The sequence below is a fragment of the Mastigoproctus giganteus genome, chromosome 5 (genome assembly GCF_048544385.1).
Source record: "Mastigoproctus giganteus isolate SK-2022 chromosome 5, ASM4854438v1, whole genome shotgun sequence".
Classification (NCBI taxonomy): Eukaryota; Metazoa; Arthropoda; class Arachnida; order Uropygi; family Thelyphonidae; genus Mastigoproctus; species Mastigoproctus giganteus.
This window is the reverse complement of record NC_143579.1, coordinates 56044616-56070529: the sequence shown is the minus strand read 5'-3', so window position 1 is coordinate 56070529 and position 25914 is coordinate 56044616. Positions and strand designations below refer to the sequence as shown.

Below are 25914 nucleotides of genomic sequence, written 5' to 3'. Positions count from 1 at the left end.
TGATAGGTTGAATAAATTTAAGAGGAACTGGACAGGCATTTGGAGGGAATGGTGTGATTTTTTTTTTTTTTTTTTGGCTGATGCTGCATAAGCTCATACACTTGCTTTCTTGCATCACATGCCACTACTACTACTACAAGGTTTCTGTTGGTGCATCTGATACGATACAGCCTGTTGTACTATACTCAATAATCATAGAAAGGGTGTCTGGTTGCTTTTGGCAAAATAGTGTATATCTCCTACGCTTTTAATCAGTTTTATAAAAAAGTATATTGCTGTTAACTGTTATCTGTCTGTTCACAACCAGGAAATACCATATTTCTTTGATTCTAAGACGCCATCGATTGTAAGATGCACCTTAATTTCAGTACCACCAACAGAAAAAAGCTTTGATTCTAAGAAAAAAATTTAAATAAATAAAATGAAAACACTAAAGTAAATCTAACAAATATTTTTATTATAATAGAATTCAATTTACTAACAACAATAGTATTTATTGGTAGGTATGTTATTCATCACTTCCTTCGAATCTTCTGAGCCATCGATATCTGCATCAGAATCTACTTCACATTCAGAGTGATTCTTCTGAGCCATCGAGAACGTTGGTGATGCAACATTTTTTAAATGAATGCCACACTATTCTTTCTGGGATTAGCTTCCAAGATGTTGATACCCATTCTGCCAATTTTGATGCTAGCACCTTCTTAATTTTTTCGGAAGGTGTGAAGGTTGTCAGTCAACAGCCAGGATTCATATTCCTTTCTCAAGTAATCCTTAAATGGCTTGTTGACTGAAACGTCGAGTGGCTGCAGTTGGCTAGTCATGTACTAGGAATCACAACCAAGTCACCACATTTTTGCACGTTTTTATTTTTGACCCGTCAAAAATAAAATAAATTTTTGAGATTAACAACTTCTATGGTATGAGTGACATGATCAGTTTCTGGCGTTGTTTTTGTCTCGTTTTTGAAAAAAAATGGACAAAGTTTCTTCCAGACACCATTCAATGTTTTTTTGTGAATTTTATCCCAAGATTCTTCAATGATTCTTACGGATCTCAAACATTGAATTGTTTCCAAAAGTCTTTAACAGATAACTCACTATTTTGTCTCATAGCTTCATTACCGTTTTGACCGATGAAATGCATCAAGTACTAGCATGCTAGGTGGGTTACGAAGACTTCCAGGATATCTATTCCACACAACATTTAGCCAGTCTTCCGTAAGCTCTGCCAACATCCATCCATTTTTTTGTGCACGCACAATAACATCTTTGGGTTTTCTCCAAAGCTGTTATTATTATTTTATTCTTCGGTATGGTTTTTTGATTTAAAATTAAATATGGTGGCAACTTTCGACCATCAGTGGTGATGCATAGCATCACAGTGATACGCTGCTTTTCGTAGCCTGTGCTTATAATCTTGATTTCTTTAGCATTGACGGTGTAATTTCGAGGCCTATCGAAGAAGACCGGGGTTTCATCAGCATTTCCAATTTGACTAAACTCATAGTTTCTGTTTTTCCTTAATTTCATCACCTGTCGCTGAAAGTTAATCAGCTTCTGTTGAAAATATACAGGATTTTTTTTGACAGATAGATGTTCAGCGCCTTAAAGATAATCAGCTGTGATGCATGAGTCTGTCACACCAGAATGGTTGGAGCAGAATGGTATTAAGGGTAAGTTGCTACAATGGATAAAAGGATGGTTAAGTGGGAGAAGACAGAGGGTGGTAATCAATGGGTGCTGCTCTTCGTGGACTAATGTTATTAGTGGAGTCCCACAGGGTTCGGTGTTGGGTCCACTGTTGTTTTGTATATTTATCAATGATATTGATGAAGGTATATCAGGCTTAATGTCTAAGTTTGCAGATGACACGAAAGTTGGCAGGGTTGTTAATGACAGTCATGGCAGTGTGCTACTGCAACAGGATCTAGATAATTTGGGCAGATGGGCTAAGAAGTGGCAACTGAAGTTTAACCTTGACAAATGCAAAGTACTGCATATGGGTAGAAGTAACCCCAGAGAAACGTACCAACTGTGTGGTACTACACTTAAGGTGGTAGAAAATGAAAAAGACCTGGGAATAATTGTGCAGTCAGATATGAAGTTTTCTGAGCAATGCAGACAGGCTGCTAGGGCAGGTCATGGGGTTTTGTCAATGATATATAGGAATTTTGCTAGCAGGGAAAAGGAGGTGATTGTCCCTCTGTATAAGGCAATGGTCAGGCCACGCCTTGAGTACTGCGTACAGGTCTGGAGGCCTCATTTTAGGAAGGATGTAGATTTGCTTGAGCGTGTACAGAGAAGAGCAACACGATTGGTGAGGGGAATGAAGGGATCCTCTTACCAAGAGAGGCTTAAGTTCTGCAAATTGCAGTGGCTGGAGACTAGGCACCTGCGCGGCGATCTGATTGAGGTCTATAAGGCCTTGAATGGGTTGAGCACGCTGAATTCTGATGGGATCCTCCCACTTGTTCAGAATACGAACCTACGGGGACATAAGTTCAAATTAAGAAAGGATAGATGTAGAATAGATGTGCGGAAATTTGCCTTTAGCCAGCGGGTGGTTAATTGCTGGAACAAACTTCCATCTGTCGTTGTGGAAGTTGATAGGTTAAATAAATTTAAGGAGGAACTGGACAGGCATTTGGAGGGTATGGTGTAATTTTTTTTTTTTTTTTTTGGCTGATGCTGCATAAGCTCCTACACTTGCTTTCTTGCATCAAGTGCCACTACTACTACTACTACTACTACTACCAGCCGCAACTGCCTTTAAAAATTATTTTCTCTATTCCGAGGGACTTGGCAATTTCTCCAGCTTTCAAATGTATGGATTGTTGAGTGCTGGGTAATCCTTTTGCACGTGTCTCTGTTACAAAACATATCACAGCTTCATCGACTTGTGGAAATCTTCCTTTCTTAGGCCCTGTAAAGCACTTGGTTGTTGCTTTGCACAAAAATATGGAATTACGATCATTTCTCCAACAACGAACATTTACTTCACTAATGTCAAAATGTCGACCCGCAGCTCTTTTGCATACACAATAACCTTTCATTTCAATGTGGCTTTGTAGTGCAATCTTTTTGATAACATTTTAATGTGTAATAAGGGATCAAAATGAATGAAATTCAGTAACTCCACTTCTTACGTACTTTTGAAGATACAAGCAAAACTTTCTAGTTTTTTCTGAGTGAGCTCCACTATAATGAAATAACAGTGGCTTCACATTTCGAAAGCACGTGAAATCACCCGCTCCACTTTATTCTCCAATGGAATTCGAGAATGTGATAACGGTCAAACTTTGGAGGTGGGGTTTCCACGTGAAAACAAAACATGTGGTGCCGTGTTCAAAGCGCAGGAAAATTAAAAAAAAACCTGCGATTGTAAGATGCCATAGATTTTAAGATGCACCCTGGTTTTAGAGACGTTTATGGGGGGGGGGGGAAAGTGCATCTTAGAACTGAAGAAATACAGTAATAATTTAGGGAATCTGTTTGAGATGTTAGTTTTTGTGTCTACAGCAATATACATTATTTCAATACAGTAATACCCCAAAGTTACGCGATAGGTGGGTCCGACGAAAATCGCTTAAGTCGAATTCACGTAAGTCGGGGTACAACTTTGCATATAAATACATATAAATTTTGTTTAATTGGGACCAAGGACTAACAAAAATACTAGTTTAAAAGAAAAATATTTAATAAAATTGCAGTTATTTATACATATTAATACAAATTATGTATTAAAAAAATAAATGAGTTACGTAAAAAAGTTATTTCGATGTCGATGGCTTCATAAAATCTAACAAATTCGTCTGACGACAGTGCCTTCTTTTTTTCAAACAGAATTTCTTCGTAGCAAGCTAATAATTTTTTATTCCTTGCTTTGTAGCTATAACGCGTTCTTCGTTGGAGTCTGTTTTCTAAAATTTTTAAGCCCTTTTCAATTGAGCTGAGACCTTCTGTCAAGCTTGCAATTGTCATGTGCTTTTCTGGTGGAACTGGGTCTGAAGTGTCGGATAATTCAATGACGTTTTGCTCACGCATCTCTATGAGCTCATTCATTGTCAGCTCCTCACTATGTGAATCCAACAGCTCGTTGACATCATCACCATTGACTTCCAAATCTAATTGCCTGGCAAGATTAACAACTTCTTCTATGGTATGAGTGACATGATCAGTTTCTGGCGTTGTTTTTGTCTCGTTTTTGAAAGAAAATGGACAAAGTTTCTTCCAGACACCATTCAATGTTTTTTTGTGAATTTCATCCCAAGATTCTTCAATGATTCTTACGGATCTCAAACATTGAATTGTTTCCAAAAGTCTTTAACAGATATCTCACTATTTTGTCTCATAGCTTCATTCAGACGTGCAAAGAACGCCTCGTGTAGTAGGCCTTGAATGTTTTGATGACTCCCTGGTTCATCGGTTGAAGCAAGCTGGTTGTGTTTGGAGGCAAAAACACAACTTTCACACGTTGGTCAAAATTAGTTAGGGTGGCAGGAGGGTGACCGGATGCATTGTTAATAAGAAGGATCACTTTAAATGGATTTATTGCAACTCTGTTTAGACTTGCAATAACGTTCGACTTTGGGTATGAAGTTGTGATCAAACCAGTCCTCAAAAATGGAAGCTGTCACCCAAGCTTTATGATTTGACTTCCAAATCACTGGTAAGCTAATTTTAGATATATTTTTAAAACTCTTGGGTTTTCGGAGCGATAAATTAAGAGAGGTTTTGACTTGCAGTCACCAGCTGCATTCCCGCCGACCGTTATTGTCAATCGGTCTTTGGAAACCTTAAAGCTTGGAAAGTTTTTTTATTCATGAAAACGGTGTAATTTCCGACAAAAGTTGAGCACGAATTCGAATGCACACATATAAATATGACAGTTGGAAAGCAAATTATTGTATGTGTGCAGCTCATGCGGCAGCAAAGTTGAATTTTGTTCATCTTTTACTCTCACTCTCCGCCGTCGCACCGTATATCGATAGCATATGAAAAACGACCTTGAAGATGGTGGGCCGCAGTGTTGCCAAACGAAAAAAATTAACCGTGTAACTCCGAGTTCACGTATGTCGGGGTATTACTGTATGTTATTTTTAGAAAATTATATGTGAACTGTAGTGCTTTATATCTATGAAAAACTTACATGGCCAATTCATAATATTCTTTTAAATATTTTTCAGTTAATTTAACATCTCTATGCAGACACCAGACTTCATGTCCTAGCTGTTTGGGGAATACATATGGATGTGTATGGTGTGGTAGATTTTGTTCATATGGAACCTGTGGCGAAGGAACCAAGGTATATTTAATGTAATGTGTGATTTTCACTGAGTTATTTAATGTTCTTTTATGTGTTTAAACATTCTTAGTATTAGTAGTGACAAGGACAAGTGGCAAGGAAGCAAGCTTATACAGTATTCACCAAAAAAAAAACTTCTACCACCTCATCTATTTGTCCCCTCTAGTAATTTGTCTAATTCTTCCTTAAATTTATTCAAATTACCCACTTCCACATCAAGAAATGGTGGTTTGTTCCCACAAAAAGTTACACTCTGCCTGAAAGCAAATTTTCACACATCAAGGTTTGCAGTTTAAGTTTGTCACCTTATGTGTGTTGTTTGAGAAAGAGTAAGGATGCTACCAGCATTTAGTTTACTTGATCCATTTAAAGCCTTAGCTACTTAAATCAGGTCTCCTCACAGGTGCCTAGTTTACAAGTGCTACATTTTGCAGAACTGAAGCTTTCACGGTAAGAATACTCTTTTGTATCCTTGACTAATCTGGTTGCTGTTTTCTGCACCTGTTTCAGCAGATAACATCCTTCTTAAAATGAGGCTCCTAGACCTGTGTATGGTACCCAAGATGGCCTAACCATATCCTTATACAATGGAATAACCACCTCCTTGTCTCTGCTTGGTTATTTTTTTTTTTTTTTTTTTAGGAGCATTAGCAACTAAGGCCATATTGCTCCAGGATATGCGGTGATCATTCTCTGACCTTTCTACATCCTCCGTATTTGGTGGTGACGGGCTTGAACAAGAAGCCCGGTCTAATCAAGAAGCGTATGCTATGCACTGCTGCTCCTTCCCACCTGGCTACGGAGGCGCCTTGTCTCTGCTAACAAAAATCCTGTGTATCATTGACAGAACTCTGTGAGCTGTCCTAACAGCCTATCTACACTGCTCCAAAATGTCGGACTGTGCATTTATCCCTGGGTCTTTTTAGTTCTCTGTCACCTTGAGTTTGGTACCACTTAATTGGTTTGTTAATCTGGAATTACTGCTGCCCATATACAGGCTTGCATTTATCAATGTTAAACCTCAATTGCTACTTCTCAGCCTGTCTAATTTTTGGGTCTGGTTGCAGTAACCTTGATTCCTGTCATAGCCACCTTGCCAACCTTTGTGTCTGGTTGCAGTAACCTTGATTCCTGTCATAGCCACCTTGCCAACCTTTGTGTCATCTGTAGACAGACAATAAGCTTTTTGTGCTTTCATTCAAATTGGTAATAAATATAGGACATAGTAAGGATCCTAATATTGAACCTTAGTGATTCCACTAATAACATTAGTCCAAAAAGAGCAGTGTCGATTTATAAGTACTCTGTCTTCTGCCACTCAGCTATCCCTTTATCCACAGTAATAACCTGCACTTAATGCCACATTGCTCCAATTTGTACAGCAGTCTCTCATGGGGAATAGTGGCAGAAGCTTATGTCTGTTCTGTTAATGAATGAACTATTTCCAAGTGATTTGTAGAAATCATTCCTTAATTTTCTGTGCTTAGAAATGTGAAACATTGCGACTTTATTATTTTAAAAATTTTTTCTTTATTTGTGTTTCATTCTTTGTAAGTTGAGTTGTTTTAAGCACTTATTTAAGCATTCTTTTGAAAGTACAATCCCCCTCCCAACCATTGCAGATAAGTCAATCAGTCAGTCTGACTGACTCAGAAAATTGCAAGGCTTGATTCAAAGTGGATGTGTCCACTTTCAGGGCCTCTTATAATTCAAAAATTTTTAATCATATATTTTGTTAATTAAAAAATTCAAACTTAAAAAGTGGTGTCTTAAAAAGCTAGAATAATTTTTCACATAAGCACAATGTTGTAATGTGGGATGGCATTTTTAATGAATCTTTAAAAAAAACCATTTTTATCATAATAAATATACTTTATGTAAATAGCCCATTTATTATATGTCAATTTATCTTATATTAGTAAATTAGCATGTGGAAATAATATTGAATAAATTTCTACAATAAACTTATGGACATTTAAATGAAGTCTAAAGTAAAAATATTAACCCTTCATTTGTGGCATGGATGACATTAAGCATCCATATTTTAAATTGTTGCCAATAAATGGTACTTGCAATGGCAGTGGTGTGGCTCTCAGTGCCTTTCTATATTAAGTTAATTTATAGTTTCCATGTGATTCAAGGTAAGCTAGCAATTAGTTGATAGAGTAATCAGTACGGAGGACAAATAGTTAGTCATATATGTGGTTAATTGTGTTACAATTCCAGTTTCAATTTCAGATTGCAGTTTTCTTTTTTGTTGTGCAGTCACACAGTTCTTTTCTTTTGATCTTTTTATGATTTTGGTTTTGGTTTGGATTTTAGAATTTGTTTATTCTTATTTTATTTCTGTGTAAGTAGATTTTGTCCTGCCATGTTCTAAAAGAATTATAGTTGGTGATGTTAGTGTTGAGATTGAAGTACAGCAGACTCTCGATTTATCGGAATCTGATTGACTGGGACACATCAAGACACCAAAGTAAAAAATATATATATATCCATCGGAAATCATAAAATTCAGGTAATAAATAGGATAGGAATAAACAGATGTTTTGCAAGTCGTAAATAAGCGACAAGGAGTGGCGTTATAAGTCGTGATTGGGAGATGAATATACCAATATCCCACAACTGCCGCTCAAAAAATCCAATAGAAAGAGAACAAATGTTTAGTCTGTTTTAGTGCATTGTGTTACATCGCACATTATGTTTCATTATTTATGTTAGGAGTGTCAAAATTATTTTTATAGTAAATATTTTTTGTTTAGAAATTGCAAAAATGAGGGTAAACGCAAAAGAGTTGTGCTTTCAGTTGAATAAAAACGTGAAATTATTCAAAGGTTTGAAAATGGTGCATCCGTTAAATATTTAATGAACCTTTACAATGTTGGTGACCGAACCATATATGTCATCGTAAAAAATAAAGGGAAGCTATTAGATTTTGTGGGCACATCTGATAGCATTAAAAGCATGATTACCCGAAATACAATGAAACAATCCACATAGGAGGACCTTGATAAGGCAATGGTGTTGTGGTTTAGCTAACAAAGAGAAGAAGGCATTCCAGTCTCTGGGGCAGTTTACACAGCCAAGGCAAAATATTTTTTTGACAAATTAAAATTGCAGGGTAATTTTAAATCATCTTCTGGGTGGTTAATGCATCTTCTGTATGGTTAATGCAGTTTAAACAGAGGCACGGAATTCATCAGATTGCTATTCAAGGGGGTGGAAAAACTAAGTAGTAATGTACCAGCTGCCCAGTGGTTTCATTAAGTTTCAAAAATTTATTGAACCCAATGAACTTGTGCCTGAGCAAATTTACAATGCTGATGAAAGAGATTGTACTGGAAATGTTTTCCATCAAAAACTTTGGCTTACGAAACTGAAGTAAAAGCTCCAGGACATAAAATGCAAAAGCAAAGATTGATAGTTCTTTGTTGTGCTAATTCTACCAGGTCTCATTCTTTGAAACTGCGTAATTGGAATGGCAAAAAAACCAGGGCTTTCTCGAATATTTTAATATCAAATTTACCTGTTGATTACTACAATAATAAGTCAGCCTGGATAGACAGAGATATTTTCCAGTTAGTTTAGAACTAAATTTGTGCCTTCAGTGTGCCAACATCTAGCATCACTAGGCTTGCCACAGAAATTTATCTTTTTATTAGATAACGCACAAAGTCATCCTAATGAGGAAATTCTAAAATCAGATGATGGAAATATTTTCATCAAATATCACCCCCCCCAACCCAAATGTGACAACTTTAATACAACCTATGGATCAAGGTCTCATCCAACAAATGAAAGCAATTTATCACAGAAATTTATCTCTCAAGTTAGTGGAAAAAAATTATCGTGATTTATTGACATTTTGAAAAAACCTGTATTGGAAGCGATTTACAAAGTTTCAGCAGCATGGAAATCAAAAAGTATAATCTTAAAGAGGTCTTGGCATAAAATTTTACCAGGAATCCATGAAGGATTCCTAAGATTTGAAGAAAGCAGTGAAGGTCTGGTACCAGAAATGATACGGAATTTGTAACAAATTGGGGGGTGCTGGGATATCAATGAGCAATCAGTTCACGATTGACTTAATTCTGACAAAGATTTAGCTGGCCACGAAGTACTAAATGATGAAGAAATTTTACATCATGTAACGACTACTACACCACCACTAAATAATGATGATGAACCTGAAGAAGAGTAGATATTGTCACAAAAAATTAACCACAGTGTTGCTTTAAACCATGCAGAAGCACATCTTGACTACCTGGAGCAGCAAGACGATAGTGTTCTGTCAGAAAAAATGGATTTAAGAAATATTCGAAGCGTCATTTGTCAAAAAGTTGCAAAAGAAAATCTTCTATACTTTCATATTTTTCTAAGTTGAATTGATTTCCGCTTATCTCTCCTATTTATCTAAAATTAAAATATAAAATATTATGTTAAAAACAAAACATGTTTTAAAGATATAAATAGACTTTTTAAGTTAAAACAAAACTTTAAAAAAATATTGTGAAAATTGTTGTATACCCCCATCGTCAGCGAAAGGCTGAAGTGTTACAGAAACAAAAGGTTGCTACCTGATGGGTCCCACCTTTGCGGCTAAATGAACAACAAGCAAAATGAAAAGAAATTGGGATGCAGTTACTGACAGCTTGCCAAAAAGGAAGTAAAGGATTTTAAAATTCATTTTGCCACTGATGAAACATGGACATGCAGCTTTGAACCTTTGAACTGAGCTGAAGTCACAATCAGCTCAGTGGAAGAATCCATCTTCGCTACACTCCTCTAAATGTCACTGCCAGCAATCAAAGATGTCATCATGGTCTTTAATTATGAGGCCATTAAAGCTGCTGATCATATTCCACTTGGAAGATTAGTAACTGGAGACTACTACGTAATATTTCTTCACCAGAAATCACACCTGAAAATTCACCAGAAGCAACCACATATGTTGGAAGCTGGTGATCTATACTCCATGACAGTGCAAGGCTTACACCTCAGTCTGTACAGCTTGTTTTCACCGATTACAAGTGGGAAGCACTACCTCATTCCTCTTATATTCCTGATATCAGTCTCTGCAGTTGTGATCTATTCCCCAAGCTCAAGGAACCATTGTGTGGACAAAGATTTCCGTCTTTAGAAGCAGTGAGTGCACCCAGCCATATCAGACATCTTAACTTCAGTACAGTGTTAGTATTATTATTATTAGTAGTGGAAAATGGTCAAGAAAGCAAACTCATACAGTATTAGCCAAAAAAAAAAAAAAAAATCCCATTTTATCTATCCATCCCAACAGTTTGTCTAGTTTTTCAAGCTATCTACTTCCACATCAGAAGTTTGTTCCAACAATCAACTACCCACTGACTAAAGGTGGCTCAATTTGAATTTATGCTCACGTCTCCCTCACATCTATATCCTGAGCAAGAGGAGAAAAATCCCATTAGCATTGAGCTTACTCAATCCATTCAAAGCCTTAAACACCTCAGTTAGATCACCTCGCAGATGCCTAGTCTCCACATGCTGCAATTTGCAGAACCGAAGCCTTTTTTTGGTAAGAGCACCCTTTGTTCCACTCACCAATCTTGTTGCCCTTCTCTGTACCTGCTCTAGCACTTCTACATCCTTCCTAGATGATCCTTCATTACTTCTTTAACCAGTGACTCCATTATTTTCCTTGGAACAGAAGCCTAAGCTAACAGGTCAGTAATTATTCATGTCACTCTTTGATCACCCTTTGTGAATTGGGAATATATTTGCAAGTTGAACAGCATTCAGAAATTGCCAAATATTGGGATGCAATCATAAGGCATGAAGAAGACTACACTGAAGGTTTTTAATATAAATTATGTTATAAAATAAATTCATTTGAAATTAACAACTCTTGTGCATCATTTTTGTGATAATCCTCATATAATATATTTTTTGATGTTTAAGGGGTAATCGCCTCCGTAGCCGAGTGGGCAGGAGCGGGAGTGCAGTAGCACACGCTCTTTGAGTAGACCGGGGTTCAAGCCCCTGACTGCTGAATACGGTCGATCTGCCAACCCGCACTGGACCAGCGTGGCAGATTATGGTCCATTTCCCTCAGCATGAATTGTTGAGGAGGCTTCCACCCTGCAGTGGGTTGATAATGGCTGCACTTTACTTTACTTTACTCTTGGAAACTTGCTTGTAAGATATGATGAATTCTGTATGTGACATGAATTAGGCTAATGTCAGAAGATCTACAGACATTTCATTTTCTGGTGCTTAGATAAATTTTCCCATAGGTTGAATAGTCTAGTTTAGATTCCATTTATTGTGAGTTGCAGGCAAATTTAATGTGGTTTGACATTAGCTTTGCAAACAAAACAAGTAGTGTTTTTTGAATTTCTTTCCTACTCGTTTCAAACCCATGCCCTTTGTTTATCAGTATTCAAACAGTCGTGTGATGTTAATTAAAGGAATACAAAATCATTAAACACAGCATTGCAATTAAGATCACTATATAACATACTAAAACACAAGCATGTCATCATGCATAAGCTGCAGCAACTCCCATTTATGTGCTTTGGCAAATAGTTCTAGAACTCTTTAGATGCATGCAATTAAATGTTTATAATTCTTTTTCTGAAGGGTTACTTTTTCATAAAAGGTGTTAAGCTGATGCTACCTGCTTTAAAGCTCAACAAAAGATTGTTGTTAGAATCCTTCTATAGGGTATTTTAGGAACGTTTCCAAATTTTGGCACTTCAAATTTATTTGTATCCCACATTTTGAGTTGAACAACTAATCACTGGCAAGAGGAAGAACTATATTTTCTAGATCTACTACTTTAGGAGGGTATCTAGACCCTCCCCCACCAAGTCTTATCTCCTTTTAAATTTTGCAAACATCTTTGCCACCATTGAATAACTTGAAGAGTCATAGCATTACACATTGTTAGTCTTTCATACATTTCATTTTTTGGCATTTATGCTCTGCATATAGAAATTTAATGAGAGTGAAGTTTAGTTTTTTGGGAAATTCATTCATTTTTGCCATTTGTAAAAAATAATTTATTCTGTAATAATTTTTTGTTTATTCTCCAGATTAAGTGCAAAAGAGTTTGTATTCATTGTGGCTGTATACATATTTAATTAAGGGCAACCAGATTTTTTGCACTACAGTTCAGTGAGCCATAATTTTTTGTGGCAACATACAGATTTTAACTGCACCCTCCTTACTTGTGGGTGAACTTGCTAACCAGTGGACCAAAGCTGACCAAATATAATATTTCTTATATGGTTAAAAGTGACTTCAAACTTGATAGCCCAGTTTCGATTTTACTTAATCTATTTCAATGTCCTTTTCTCAAAACATTTTGACTTCCACTTATAGTTTGATGCATGCATATGAAACAGGGCAGTCATCTATTGTCCCATGAGTTTGATATTCCTTGATCAGACAATATGTTATATAGGTAAGGGGAAGAGGCATGGAGCAAACTAGTGCAAATTGAAGTGGGCGGGGGGGAAACAGTAATAATAATCCTTTCTTATGTAAATTTGGTACAAGGAAGTGGTATTTCACTGAATAAAAATTTTAATTAGCTAAATTTTATTCAAAATATTTTAGCAGTACTTAATTGATGCTTCTCTTATTGATAAAACAGTATTTACTCTCCTCTATATTTTTAGATGACAGTCAGGCCTGAAAAATGTGAAGAAGCAGAAAGTACCAACTGTGATGAGCTTCACAACTGTTATGCATGTCATACCGAAAATTACTGTGGATGGCAAGTTACAGAAAAATGCTATACATTTGTTAGAGACAGAGGTACAAAATTACATATTGGGAATATAAATCAGTACCAAATAATTGCAATTTGAGAAATATACTGATAAAATAAAAATCCATAGTCTTATTTTAGAATTATAAAATATGTTAAAAAAGTAAAGTTCCTGACAAATTGTGTAAATAGATTTAGCTCAGTAATTAATAATGTTCACAGATGGTTCAGTATCTGCGTATTTGCCACAAGTTAGGTCACAATGTCTATGTGTCTGCAATTCTGCCCAGGCACAATAGGAGGGATTATATGCTGAAAGCCTTGTGAATTAACTCAAGACTTGAAAGCACTCTGCAATGCTTTTGGGGGTAAATTTCTATCAGCTTGGCCACACTTGCAGGTAGAAGGACTCTGTTTTGTAGAGACAGGATACATTTAAATAAAGGTGGTGCGAGAGTTTCTGCCAGTATTATTGAGGCTACTTTTAAGGTTCAGGTATCAGGCTAGTTTCGGGGGAAAAGGGTAATATAGATACACGTTTACCTGATAATATTAATCAAAGTAACGCTTGCACATACCTCAAGAGTTCTTGTTTGTTGCCACAACAGAACATATTGGCAAGATGATAAGCAGAAATGTTTCAAATTGAGGGCAGAAATGTTTCAAATGAGCAGGAAGCTAATTCCAGGGAAGCGAGCTTAAATAACTTTAAGGGGTGTGTCAGGGTAGTTAACTATACAAGAATACTAAGTCTTAATTGTTTATACAATGTCAAAAGTGTCATCAATAAAATGAGTTAATTCGAACCGCTGGTTAGGACAAGTAACGCTAACATAATAGGGCTTACCGAAACGTAATGCCAACCAGAGATGGGGTGGCGAGTTTCATTACGGTATGTATAACATATTTAGAGGAAGGATAGGGAAGATAGAAGGGGTGGTGGGGTCATGCTTCATATCAAAAGCAGCCTGAGTGCAACGAAAGCCTTCCCGGATTTAGTCGATTAAAAATTTTTTTAAAAAATTCATACATGTTACCTGCATTTGATTTCAGCTGTGGAGACATTCTGCTCTTACTGAAGATTGGGTGTATTAGATCTTATAGTTTGGACTTGTTCCTCTTAGAGACAAATAACATCTTTGAAGAGCACAAAAGGTGAGATTGTTGTACACATTGGCACTAATGACCTTAAGAGTAGGAGGTCTGCTGACTTTCTTAACAAGTACAGAGCAATGTTGAGGGAAAAGTCGTGAGTTAGGGTTGAATTTGAAAATGTCTGCAATTCTGCCTAGGTATGATAGGAGAGAGTATATGATGAGAGCCTTGTCAGTCAGTTCATCTCTGGAAATATTGTGCAAGGGTCGTTGGGGAATAATGTTTCTCAGTGTGGTCAGTGCTTTGTTAACAGGAGAGGCTGCTTCTTCAGGGAGGGATACACTTAAATAGAAAGGGTGCAAAAATATTTGCTGATGGTATGGAGGCAGTGTTAAGTGGGTTGGAAACTGCTAGCTTGTATATGGACTAACAGATTAACAGTAGCTGTATGCAGGTGAAAGGGATTCTTGTACTGTTTTGATTGGAATGTGGAGCAGCCTGTAAAGCAAGGTGCTGGAGATTTCAAGACTTGCTGTGATTCATAATAGAACAGGTAAATACATGGGTTGTGTGTTAGGGGAACTAAGAATAAGAATGTGCACATGCATGAATTACACAAATGTTAGGAGCATAGTAAATAAATTTGATGAATTTGAAGTGCTGGTCAAGTCATCAAATGCAGACATTGTGGGAATATCAGAGATGGTTTCACTCAGATATATGGGATGCAGAATCTGTACATGAGAAGTACAGTGTATACAGAAAGTACAGATTTTTTTTTTTTTTTTTTTTGTTCTGGCGGTGTCCAGGGTTTCCCCCATTAACCACTGTAAGTGTCTGTTTAGTCATGTGCCAGTGCCGGCAGTGTGGTGAGTATGGGTGTGTGTTTGTTCTGTTGAGTGTTATTTGCCTGTGCCTGGCATCCATGCAGCGATGAGGTATAGAACAAGAAGGTTCACTGCCCCCTGATTCCCAACCCTAGCCATGCAGAGATGTGCCAGGGTCTACCATCAGAGCACTTGACTGGGCAGCCCAGGGAGCAGCTGCTCTTCCTAAGAGGACCCCCCCCCCAGGTTCCCAAAAAAAAAAAAAAAAAAAAAAAAGAGAGTGAAAGGAAGATTGTATGTTAGTGGGTGGGAGAAGTCAGGTTTCTGGGAGGGGTAAAGTTTTAGGCAGAGGGGGATGGAAGAGAGAGGCATCTCCTGAGAAAAGTAGAGTTATGACAGTGGTACCCTTTGGTCCTGGTCGGGATTCTTCAACTTGGCTTCATTTTTTTGTCTTTGTCATTGTTGATGAGCATCCAAATGGTGTCTGGGTTCTGTTTGCAGTAGAAAGGATTCTTCGCCTGTGTTTGCCTGTGTTTGCCTGTGGAGGCCATCTGCAGGGGCAGAGAGGTGAGTCTGTTAGGCAAAAGGGAGTATAACTTTGAGTTTATGCTGCCATGTCCAGTCAGCAAAAACAATAGGTGAAGTCTAGGCCTGTACCATGTGACATATTGTTTGTCGAATACTTTACCTTCAGGTGGAATTCATATGTGGTTCTTCCTAGTGCCAAGCCAGTCCACTCGTTTTTACATGTATCCATCATTTCTTTGTTTATTCTCTTGTTGTCTTCTTTAGTTGACAAGTTCAGGTTTATTGCATAGTCTCCGTTTCTTGCAGGGAGGCTCGTCTTTCTGTAGTATTGAAGATAGTGGAAGGCTACTTCATGTTGGATCGGTAACTTGCCACAGATGACCTGGAGAGCAACTGTGGACACTGTTCTGCAGGCTCTCAAGATTACAGCAGGAAAAATCTCTTTGGGCCTGCAGTAGCTGTTTTTTCACAATGATTTGGTGATTCTGTGGCCCCAGGCACCTGCAGCATAACAAGCAATGGGGATGAAGATGCATTCATAATACAGTCTGAAGGCTTGATGCCCCAGACTGCCCTAGTGATCCTAATTAGTTTTCCTGTAACCTGTTTAATCTTCTTTACTATATACTTGACATGTGGGATGAAACTCAACTTGCTGTCCAGCAAAATGCCAAGATATATGTGGTCTCCCTCTTGATGGCCTGATCATTGACTTTGATTGTTGGTGGTCTGTTTATGTTTAGAATTCCTTTAAGTGGTACCTGCTTCATTTTAGGAATAGAGATGTTAAGCTTGTCAACAGTGCACCAGACAGAAAGGTGACCTAATACATATTTCGCAAGGTACTCCAATTCCGTCCTTGCGCTGTGAAATAGCAGGACGACCAGATTGTCCATGTAGGCCAGTTTAATGACATTTTCCTGCCCCACCTTCAGCCCCTCAAAGACTGCATTCCAGCATAGAGGGCCTAGAATGAATCCTGAGGGCAGCCTTTGGTGACTGTATAGGTCCCTGAAGTGACAGCGAGGGACCTTTCCTTGAAGTAGCTAGTAATTAATCCATAAATCTGGGCCAAGACCCTGGCCTCCCCGAACCTTTCCAATCTGTCAGAGTATGTCAGAGGACCCTTTGAAGTCCACGAAGAGGCTGAGGATGTATTTGGTATTGGCAGTTGAGGCCCAGTCCACTAGCATCCTGATGGTGTCTACAGTGGATCTTACCTTTGTAATGCCAAACTGATTGATATTGTCCTAGTCCCTTACCCATGTATGCTGTTTGGAATCTAGTAGCAATTATTTTCTCGAGTACTTTCCCTATTATGGGCAGCAGGGCAATGGGTCTGTATGAGGCAGGTGATTTTCTGGTTTATCTGAATCCTTTAACAGATTTTGAGATTTGTCTTTTTTTAAGGTTTTTGAGAAGCATCCATTTTGTAGACATGTATTTAGAAGGTTTTGTATTAGTTGGGCCTCACAGACCAGACCCTCTTCAACACCTTCACCTCCACCTCTACTAGGTCATGGCCAGAGCATTTTCCGTTCTTCATTGATTTCACTGCTTCTTCAACTTCATGGAGACTGACTAGTTCTTCCTCTGTATGGCCAATATACACTGAGTGATCACTGAATTATGACCACCCTTATGAAAAGTGAATGCGATCCGTTGACCACGTGAGATACGAGAGTGTGCAGTTAGTCGGCCTACGTAGCATATATAAGGTGTCAGTGGCTCAGTAGGTAGTAAAATTCCGAGCGTGATGGGTAAAAGGAAGGATTTATCGGACTTTTATAAAGGACAGATTGTGGGAGCTCGACGAGCTGGTGCCTCGATTTCCCAAACGGCTGAACTGGTGGGGTATTCGAGAGCTGTCGTAGTTAAAGTGTACCAGGACTGGCGTCAGAATGGTCAAACAGCGACCTGACAGCAAAACTGCAAAGGTCAGTGAAAGGTTGAAGTTAGAGGTAAATGCTGGGTCCGACGACTTGAATAGGTGCAGCACTGTTGAAGAGTTGACTAAAATACAACATGGGCCAACCCGGAACAATATCTGCCATGACCATGCGTCACACAGTTGCATGTATGGGCTATACCAGCAGACAACTCCTACGGCATCCTCTCCTAACCAAGGTTCATTGGTGTAAAAGACTCGCCTGGTGCAAAGAGCATGCAAGATGGATGTTAGAAGACTGGAAGGTGTGCTGGTCAGATGAGTCGCATTGTTTACTCCACACTGTGGATGGTCATGTATGAATTTGGCATCAACAACATGAAGCTCTTGTCCATCATGCATGGTATCAAAAGTGCAGGCCGGCGGAGGTGGTTGTATGGTGTGGTGCATGTTTAACTTGCCCCACACCATACAACCGCATGCCCCTGGGGCATGTGGAACAACGTATCACTGGTCTCCGCTATCGCAACTGCTTGCTGACTGTGTACACACTTCTATGTTACACTTTTTCTCGAATGACGATGGTGTCTTCCAAGATGACAACGCAGCGAGCCATTGGCACTTGTTGTGCAGGAATGGTTTGGAACACAGTTCTGACTTCCATCATATCGATTGGCCTCCGAACTCCTCCAATATCAATCCCATACAGCACTTGTGGGACACTATGGAAAGGCATATCAAGTGTCTGGATACACCAGTTACCTGCATTGCTGGCTGCATTACACACAGCTTGGTTGGCCATACCTCCCAAATGCTTCCGACATCTTGTTGACTCAATGCCACGTCAGACAGCTGCTGTACTGAGGGCAAAAGGAGGACCTAAGAAGTAGTTGGTAGGTGGTCATAATTCATGATCACTCAGTGTATGTCAGGTTGTTTCTTCTGATCTCAGTTTGTTGAGTGGTCTTTGATGTACAATAAGGACAGGCAGGGAGCTTCACTTCCACTAGATCATGGCCAGGGCATTTTCCATTCTTCGTTGATTTCACTGCTTCTTCAATTCTTGGAGAACGACTGGTTTTTCTTCTGTATGCCCAATATATGTCGGGTTGTTTCTTTTGATCTCAGTTTGTTGAGGGATCTCTGATGTACAGTAAGGACAGGTGGGGGGATTATGCTCTTCGTTAAGAAGCACATGAAATGTAAATCCAATGCATACAGTTGACATGGGTGGCCAGTGCAATGTCGAATTAGTTGACATGGTGTGACAACAAAAAATGAGAATAAAATTGTGTTACAGGCCTAATGGCTTTGAAGACTACATTGAACTGTACAGAGAAATAGAGTAGGCTATTAAATCAGAATGTCTTATAATGGGAGATTTTAACTTTCCAGATATTGACTGTAACTTGTGGGGTGGTCACTCACACAATAATAACACTTTGTGAATTTATTTGATGACTGTTTTCTACAGCATTGTGTTAGAGATGCAATCAGAGAAAGTAATACTTGTAATCTGATTATCAGTTGTGATTATTCATGCATTAAGAATCTGCAGATAAAAGAACCACTAGGTAGCAGTAATCACAGTGCAAGGCTCAAGGGGTAGAATTTTTTTCAGCCTGGACTGTACTTGTTAACAGGAGAGATTGCTTCTACAGGGATGGGATACACTTAAATAGAAAGGGTGCAAGAATATTTGCTGATGCTATCGAGGCAGTGTTAGGTGGGTCGGAAAACTGATAGCTTGGGGGGATACAAGGACTAATAGTTTAACAGTAGCCGTAGGCAGAGGTGAAGGTGATTCTTGCACAACTTCTATTAGAATAAGTAGCGACCTGGAGCGAGGGGTGTTGGGGGTTTCAGGGACGGATGTCAGTCATCGTGAAACAGGTAGGTATATGGGATGTGTTAGAGTGGCTGGGAATAGGAATAGGTGCATGTATACTTGCATGTATACCAATGCTAGAAGTATAGTAAATAAATTTGATGAATTTGAAGTGTTGGTCAAGACATCAAAGGCGGATATTGTTGGGATATCAGAGACGTGGTGTCACCCAGATATAAGGAATGCCGAACTGGAATTTGGGGAGTACAATGTGTACAGAAAGGATAGACAGGATAGGAAGGGAGGAGGTGTTATGCTGTTAATAAAGAAAAACATAAAATCAAAAGAAGTGCATCCAGTTGATATAGATGAACAGTGCACTGTTGAGTCAGTTTGGTGTGACATAAGCACTGCGAAAGCAAAAATTAGAGTAGGAGTGTGTTATAGGCCTAATGACTCGAATGAGTACAATGAACAATTGTACAAAGAAATAGAGTGGGCTAGTAAATCGGAATGTCTTATAATGGGGGATTTTAACTTCCCAGATATTGACTGGAACTTGTGGGTTGGGCACTCACACACTAGTCAGACTTTTGTGGATTTATTGGATGATTGTTTTCTGCAGCAGCATGTTCAGGCGCCTCCGTAGCCAGGTGGGAAGGAGCAGCAGTGCGTAGCACACGCTTCTTGATTAGCCCGGGGTTCGAGCCTGTCACCACCAAATACGGAGGATGCGGAAAGGTCAGGGAATGACCACCGCATATCCCGGAGCAATATGGCCTTAGTTGCTAATGCTCCTAAAAACAAACAAACAACAAACAAACAAAGCAGCATGTTCGAGAGGCGACCAGAGAAAGTAATACTCTTGATCTGGTTATCAGCAGTGATCATTCATGTATTAGGAATTTGCAGATAAAAGAACCACTAGGGGGCAGTGATCACAGTGTACTGACGTGGGATTTACTTAAAGATTTAATTACCATCAGGGGTAAAGGAAAGGGTTTTTGCTTCCGTAAAGGCGAGTACAGTGGTCTCCGACAGTTTTTAAATTCTGTACAGTGGGATCAACTGACGATGTTACCAACAGTAAATTCTAAGTGGGAAGCATTCAAGGAATTAATCGTGGAAGCTACTAAAAGTTTCATACCTATTAAGAAATATTGTTCAAGGTTTAGGCCTAAATGGTTGTCAAATGAACTAATGAGACTCGTAACAGAGAAGAAAAATGCATGGGATGCATATAAATTATCAAGCGACTCAGAAGCCTACGGCAGATATAAACTAGTCTGTAATCAGGTCACAAAGGAGGTTCGGCAGGCGAAGGCAGATTACGAGAAATCCTTGGAAAAAGATGCTAAGAAAAACAGCAAGGATTTCTTTACTTATATAAACTCTAAAAGGAAGGGGATGAATCTGATTGGTCCACTTGACATCGATGATTCGACTGTTGATGATCCCGCTCAGATAGCAAACAAACTGAATGAGTATTTTGCATCTACATTCACACGTGAGGAATTATTAAGGTTTGAAAATGGCAGAAGGTTATCAAATTGTAGCAGGGTGCTTAATGATCTTGTAATAACTGAGAGCAAAGTGGAAGAGAAATTGTTGAAGTTAAACATAAGAAAAGCACCTGGGGTGGATGGGATCTATCCAGTTATATTAAAGGAGGCGGCAAAGCAACTAAGCAAACCCTTAGCCATAATTATGAGAGCATCCTTGGACTCAGGGGAGGTTCCCACGGACTGGAGATGAGCAAATGTATCCCCAATTCACAAAGGGGGATCGAAGGGTGACACGGGTAATTACAGACCAGTTAGTTTAACTTCTGTTCCGGGTAAAATAATGGAGCGGCTGGTTAAAGATGCATTGCACGATCATCTAGACAAGACTGCAGCAATAATTCAGATACAGCATGGGTTTGTTAAGGGAAAGTCTTGTCTGACAAATTTGATAGGATATTATGATGTGGTTACAAAGGAACTGGATGCAAAAAACAATTTTGATATCATATATTTGGATTTCAGGAAAGCTTTTGACACCGTTGCGCATGGAAGACTATTGTACAAATTGGAGCAGAAGGGTATTAAGGGTAAGTTGCTACAATGGATAAAAGGATGGTTAAGTGTGAGAAGACAGAGGGTGGTAATCAATGGGTGCTGCTCTTCTTGGACTAATGTTATTAGTGGAGTCCCACAGGGTTCAATGTTAGGTCCACTGTTGTTTTGTATATTTATCAATGATATTGATGAAGGTATATCAGGCTTAATGTCGAAGTTTGCAGATGATACAAAGGTTGGCAGGGTTGTTAATGACAGTAATGGCAGTGTGCTACTGCAACAGGATCTAGATAATTTGGGCAGATGGGCTAAGAAGTGGCAACTGAAGTTTAACCTTGACAAATGCAAAGTACTGCATATGGGTAGAAATAACCCCAGAGAAACGTACCAACTGTGTGGTACTACACTTAAGGTGGTAGAAAATGAAAAAGACCTGGGAGTAATTGTGCAGTCAGATATGAAGTTCTCTGAGCAATGCAGACAGGCTGCCAGGGCAGGTCATGGGGTTTTGTCAATGATATATAGGAATTTTGCTAGCAGGGAAAAGGAGGTGATTATCCCTCTGTATAAGGCAATGGTCAGGCCACGCCTTGAGTACTGCGTACAGGTCTGGAGACCTCATTTTAGGAAGGATGTAGATTTACTTGAGCGGGTACAGAGAAGGGCAACAATATTGGTGAGGGGAATGAAGGGATCCTCTTACCAAGAGAGGCTTAAGTTCTGCAAATTGCAGTGGCTGGAGACTAGGCACCTGCGCGGTGATCTGATTGAGGTATATAAGTCTTGAATGGGTTGAGCACGCTGAATTCTGATGGGATCCTTCCACTTGTTCAGATTACGAACCTAAGGGGCATAAATTCAAATTAAGAAAAGACAGATGTAGAATAGATGTGCGGAAATTTGCCTTTAGCCAGCGGGTGGTTAATTGCTGGAACAAACTTCCATCTGTCGTTGTGGAAGTTGATAGGTTGAATAAATTTAAGGAGGAACTGGACAGGCATTTGGAGGGAATGGTGTGTTTTTTTTGGCTGATGCTGCATAAGCTCATACATTTGCTTTCTTGCATCACATGCCACTACTACTACTACATGAGATTTACTTAAGGATGTAACTACCATCATCCTTTTACATCTTATGTTAGATGTAAAAGGAAGTGTTTTTCCTTTTGTTAAGGCAATTATAGTGGTCAGACACTGTTCAAACCTAAATGGATGTCAGATGAATTAATGAGACTTGTCGTAGAGAAGAAAAAAAATGAATGGAATACGTATAAATTATCAGCTGACACAGAAGCCTAAAGTAGATACAAAGTCTGCAATCAAGTCATAAAGCATGTTAGGCAAGATAAAGCAGATTATGAGAAATTCTTGGCAAAAGATGCAAAGAAAAATAGCAAAGACTTCTTTCCCTATATAAACACTAGAAGGAAGGGGATGAATTCCATAATCCACTTGATATCGATAGTTCAACTGTTGATGATCCTTTGCTCAGGTTACTGATAAGCTGAATTAGTATTTTCACAATTCACAAAGGGTGATCAAAGGGTGACATGAGTAATTACAGACCTGTTAGTTTAACTTCTGTTCTGGGGGGAAAAAAAGGTGTCACTGGTTAAAGAAGCACTGCAGGATCATATAAACAAGACTGCAGTTATAGTTCAGATGCAGCATGGGTTTGTTAAGGGGAAGTCTTGTCTGACCAATTTGACTGAATACTGTGATATGGTCATAAAGGAACTGGATGCAAAATATAATTTTGATATCATATACTTGGATTTTGGAAAGCTTTTGATACTGTTGCACTTGAAAGACTACTATACAAATTGGAGCAGTATGACTTTAAGGGCAAGTTGTTGCTATGGATAAAGGGATGATTGAGTGGGAAAAGACAGAATGGTAATCAATAGACACCTCTTCGTGACCTAATATTATTAGTGGAGTCCCCCAGGGTTCGGTGTTGGGCCCATTGTTGCTTTCTGTATTTATTAAGGATGTTGATGAAGGTATATCAGGCTTAATGTCCAAGTTTGCAGATAATATGGAGGTTGGCAGGGTTGTTAATGACAGTACGCTACTGCAACGGGATCTAGAAAAGTTGAGCAGATGGCTGAGAGGTGGTAACTGAAGTTTAACATTGACAAATGTAAAGTGCTGCATATGGTAGCAACGTAACATACCAACTGTGTGGTACTACACTTGAGGTGGTAGAAAATGAAAAAGACCTGGTAGTAATTGTGCAGTCAGATATGAATTTTTCTGAGCAATGCACACAGGCTACAAGAGTAGCCTGTCTGCATTGCTCATGGGGTCTTGTCAATGATATACAGGAATTTTGTTAGCAGGGATGAGGAGGTGATTATCCCCTTGTATAAGGCGGGCGCCTCCGTAGCCAGGTGGGAAGGAGCAGCAGTGCGTAGCACATGCTTCTTGATTAGACCGGGGTTCGAGCCCGTCACCACCAAATACGGAGTATGCGGAAAGGTCAAGGAATGACCACCGCATATCCCGGAGCAATATGGCCTTAGTTGCTAATGCTCCTAAAAACCAAATAACATAACCCTTGTATAAGGCAATGGTGAGGCCACACCTTGGGTACTGCATACAGGTCTGGAGGCCTCATTTTAGGAAGGATGTAGATCTGCTGGAACGAGTACAGAGGAGGGGAACAGATTGGTGAGTGGAACAAAGGGTTTCTCTTACCAAGAAATACTTAAGTTCTGCAAATTGTAGTGTCTGGAGACTAGGTACCTGTGAGGTGATCTAATTGAGGTCTATAAGACCTTGAATGGTTTGAGCAAGCTCCATGCTGATGGGATTCTTCCTTTTTCTCAGATTATGTGCCTGAGGGGATATAAATTCAAAGTGAGGAAAGAAGTTGTAGAATAGATGTGCATAACTTTGCCTTTAGCTAATGGGTGGTTGATGTCTGGAACAAACTTCCATCTGGAAGTTTGACAGCTTAAGTAAATTCAAGGCAGAACTAGCCAAAAATTTTGGAGTGAATGTATGGGTGAAATAGGAAGGTTTTTTTTTTTTTAGCTGATGCTGTATAAGCTTGCTTTCTTGCATAATTTGCCTCTATTAATGCTAATGTGCATTGTCTCACTTTAATATGTATTGACCAGATAAAATTAAAATTCTGGTAGAAACTTTTTCTAATTGTTTTGATGTAATTGTCTAAATTTAGAGCTAAAATATTCAAAGTATTTTTAAATTATATTACCAGAGTGCTTTTTTTTTTTAATATAAAAATATTCATTACATTTATATGATATTTTAGCATTATGAAGCAGATATATTTATTAGATTACAGAAAAAATGGGCAATAGGTTGACTAAAGCTGTAGGCAGAGGTGTAAGTGATTCCTGCACCTCTTCTGTTGGAACATGCAACAACCTGGAAAGCAAGGTGTAAGGGATTTCATGGCCTGCTGGGAATCCTCATAGAACAAACAAATACATGAGCGGTGTTAGGGTTGCTTAGAGTAAAAACTGGTACATGTGTATTGGCATATTCACTAATGCTAGGAGCACAGTAAATAAATTTAATGAATTCAAAGTATAGTGGTCAAGTCATCAAATGCAGACATTGTGGGGATATCGAAGAACACGGTGTCAGTTATATATAAGAGATTTGGAATTTGAATATTGGGAGTATAATGTGTACAGATAGGACAGGAAGGGGGGGGTATGCTCTTAGTTAAGCACAAAATGTAAAGCAATTTGTCCTGTTGACGTGGGTGGCCTGTGCATTATTGAGTCGGTTTGGAATGACATAAGCACTGGGAAAAAAAATGAGAGCAAAAGTGTGTTATAAGCTTAATGACCATGATGAGTTTAACAAATTGTTGTACAATGAGCCAGTAAATCAATGTCTTGTAAAGGGAATTTTAACTTGCCAGATATGACTGGACCATGTGGGTTTGGTCACCCACACAGTAGCAAGACATTTTTAGATTTTTTGGATGACTGTTTTCTACACCTCCATCTTGAGCAATGAGAAAAGGCAGTATTCTTGATCTGGTTGTAAGTAGTGAGTCATCATGCATTAAGAACCTCCAGTTAAAAGAACCAATAGGTAGCAGTGATCACAGTGTATTGTGATGTGGGATTTACTTAACTATATAACTATTGTCAATTGCAAAGGAAAGGAGTATTGCACTTGACAGTAGTTACAGTTTTTAAATTCTATTAAATGGGAGCAACTGATGATGATGCCAAAAGCAAATTCTAAATTCATTTAGGGACATAATTTCAGAAGCTACTAGTCTTTTTATACCAGCTGAAAGATACTGTTCAAGGCTTAGAACTAAATAAATGTCAGATGAATGATGAGACTGGCAGAGAAGAAATATGAATGGTATACATATAAATTATCAGGTGATACAGAAGCCTGCAATAGATATAAATTAGTCTTCAGTTAAGTCACAGAGGAGGTTAAAAAGAATGCAAAGACTTCTTTACTTGTATAAAAACTGGAAGGAAGGAGATGAATCACATTGATCCACTAGATATAAATGGTTTAACTGTTGATAGACAAGTTGAATAAGTATTTTGCATCTGCATTCACACACGAGGAATTCTTTAGGGAAGTGGATGCCAGAAATTTATCAAACTCTGCCAAGGAGCTAAA

General features: G+C 38.7%; 1 protein-coding gene across 1 annotated transcript in view; it reads left to right on the top strand.

Annotated features, from left to right (window-relative positions):
• LOC150085411 (attractin-like protein 1) overlaps window positions 1-25914 on the top strand; it is a 310470-nt gene that overhangs the window by 149647 nt on the left and 134909 nt on the right. Inside the window, exons 13-14 of the mRNA XM_090374560.1 lie at window positions 5189-5307; window positions 12966-13104. Coding sequence (XP_090230686.1) covers window positions 5189-5307; window positions 12966-13104 — 258 coding nt within the window. The remainder of the gene's footprint in view (window positions 1-5188; window positions 5308-12965; window positions 13105-25914) is intronic.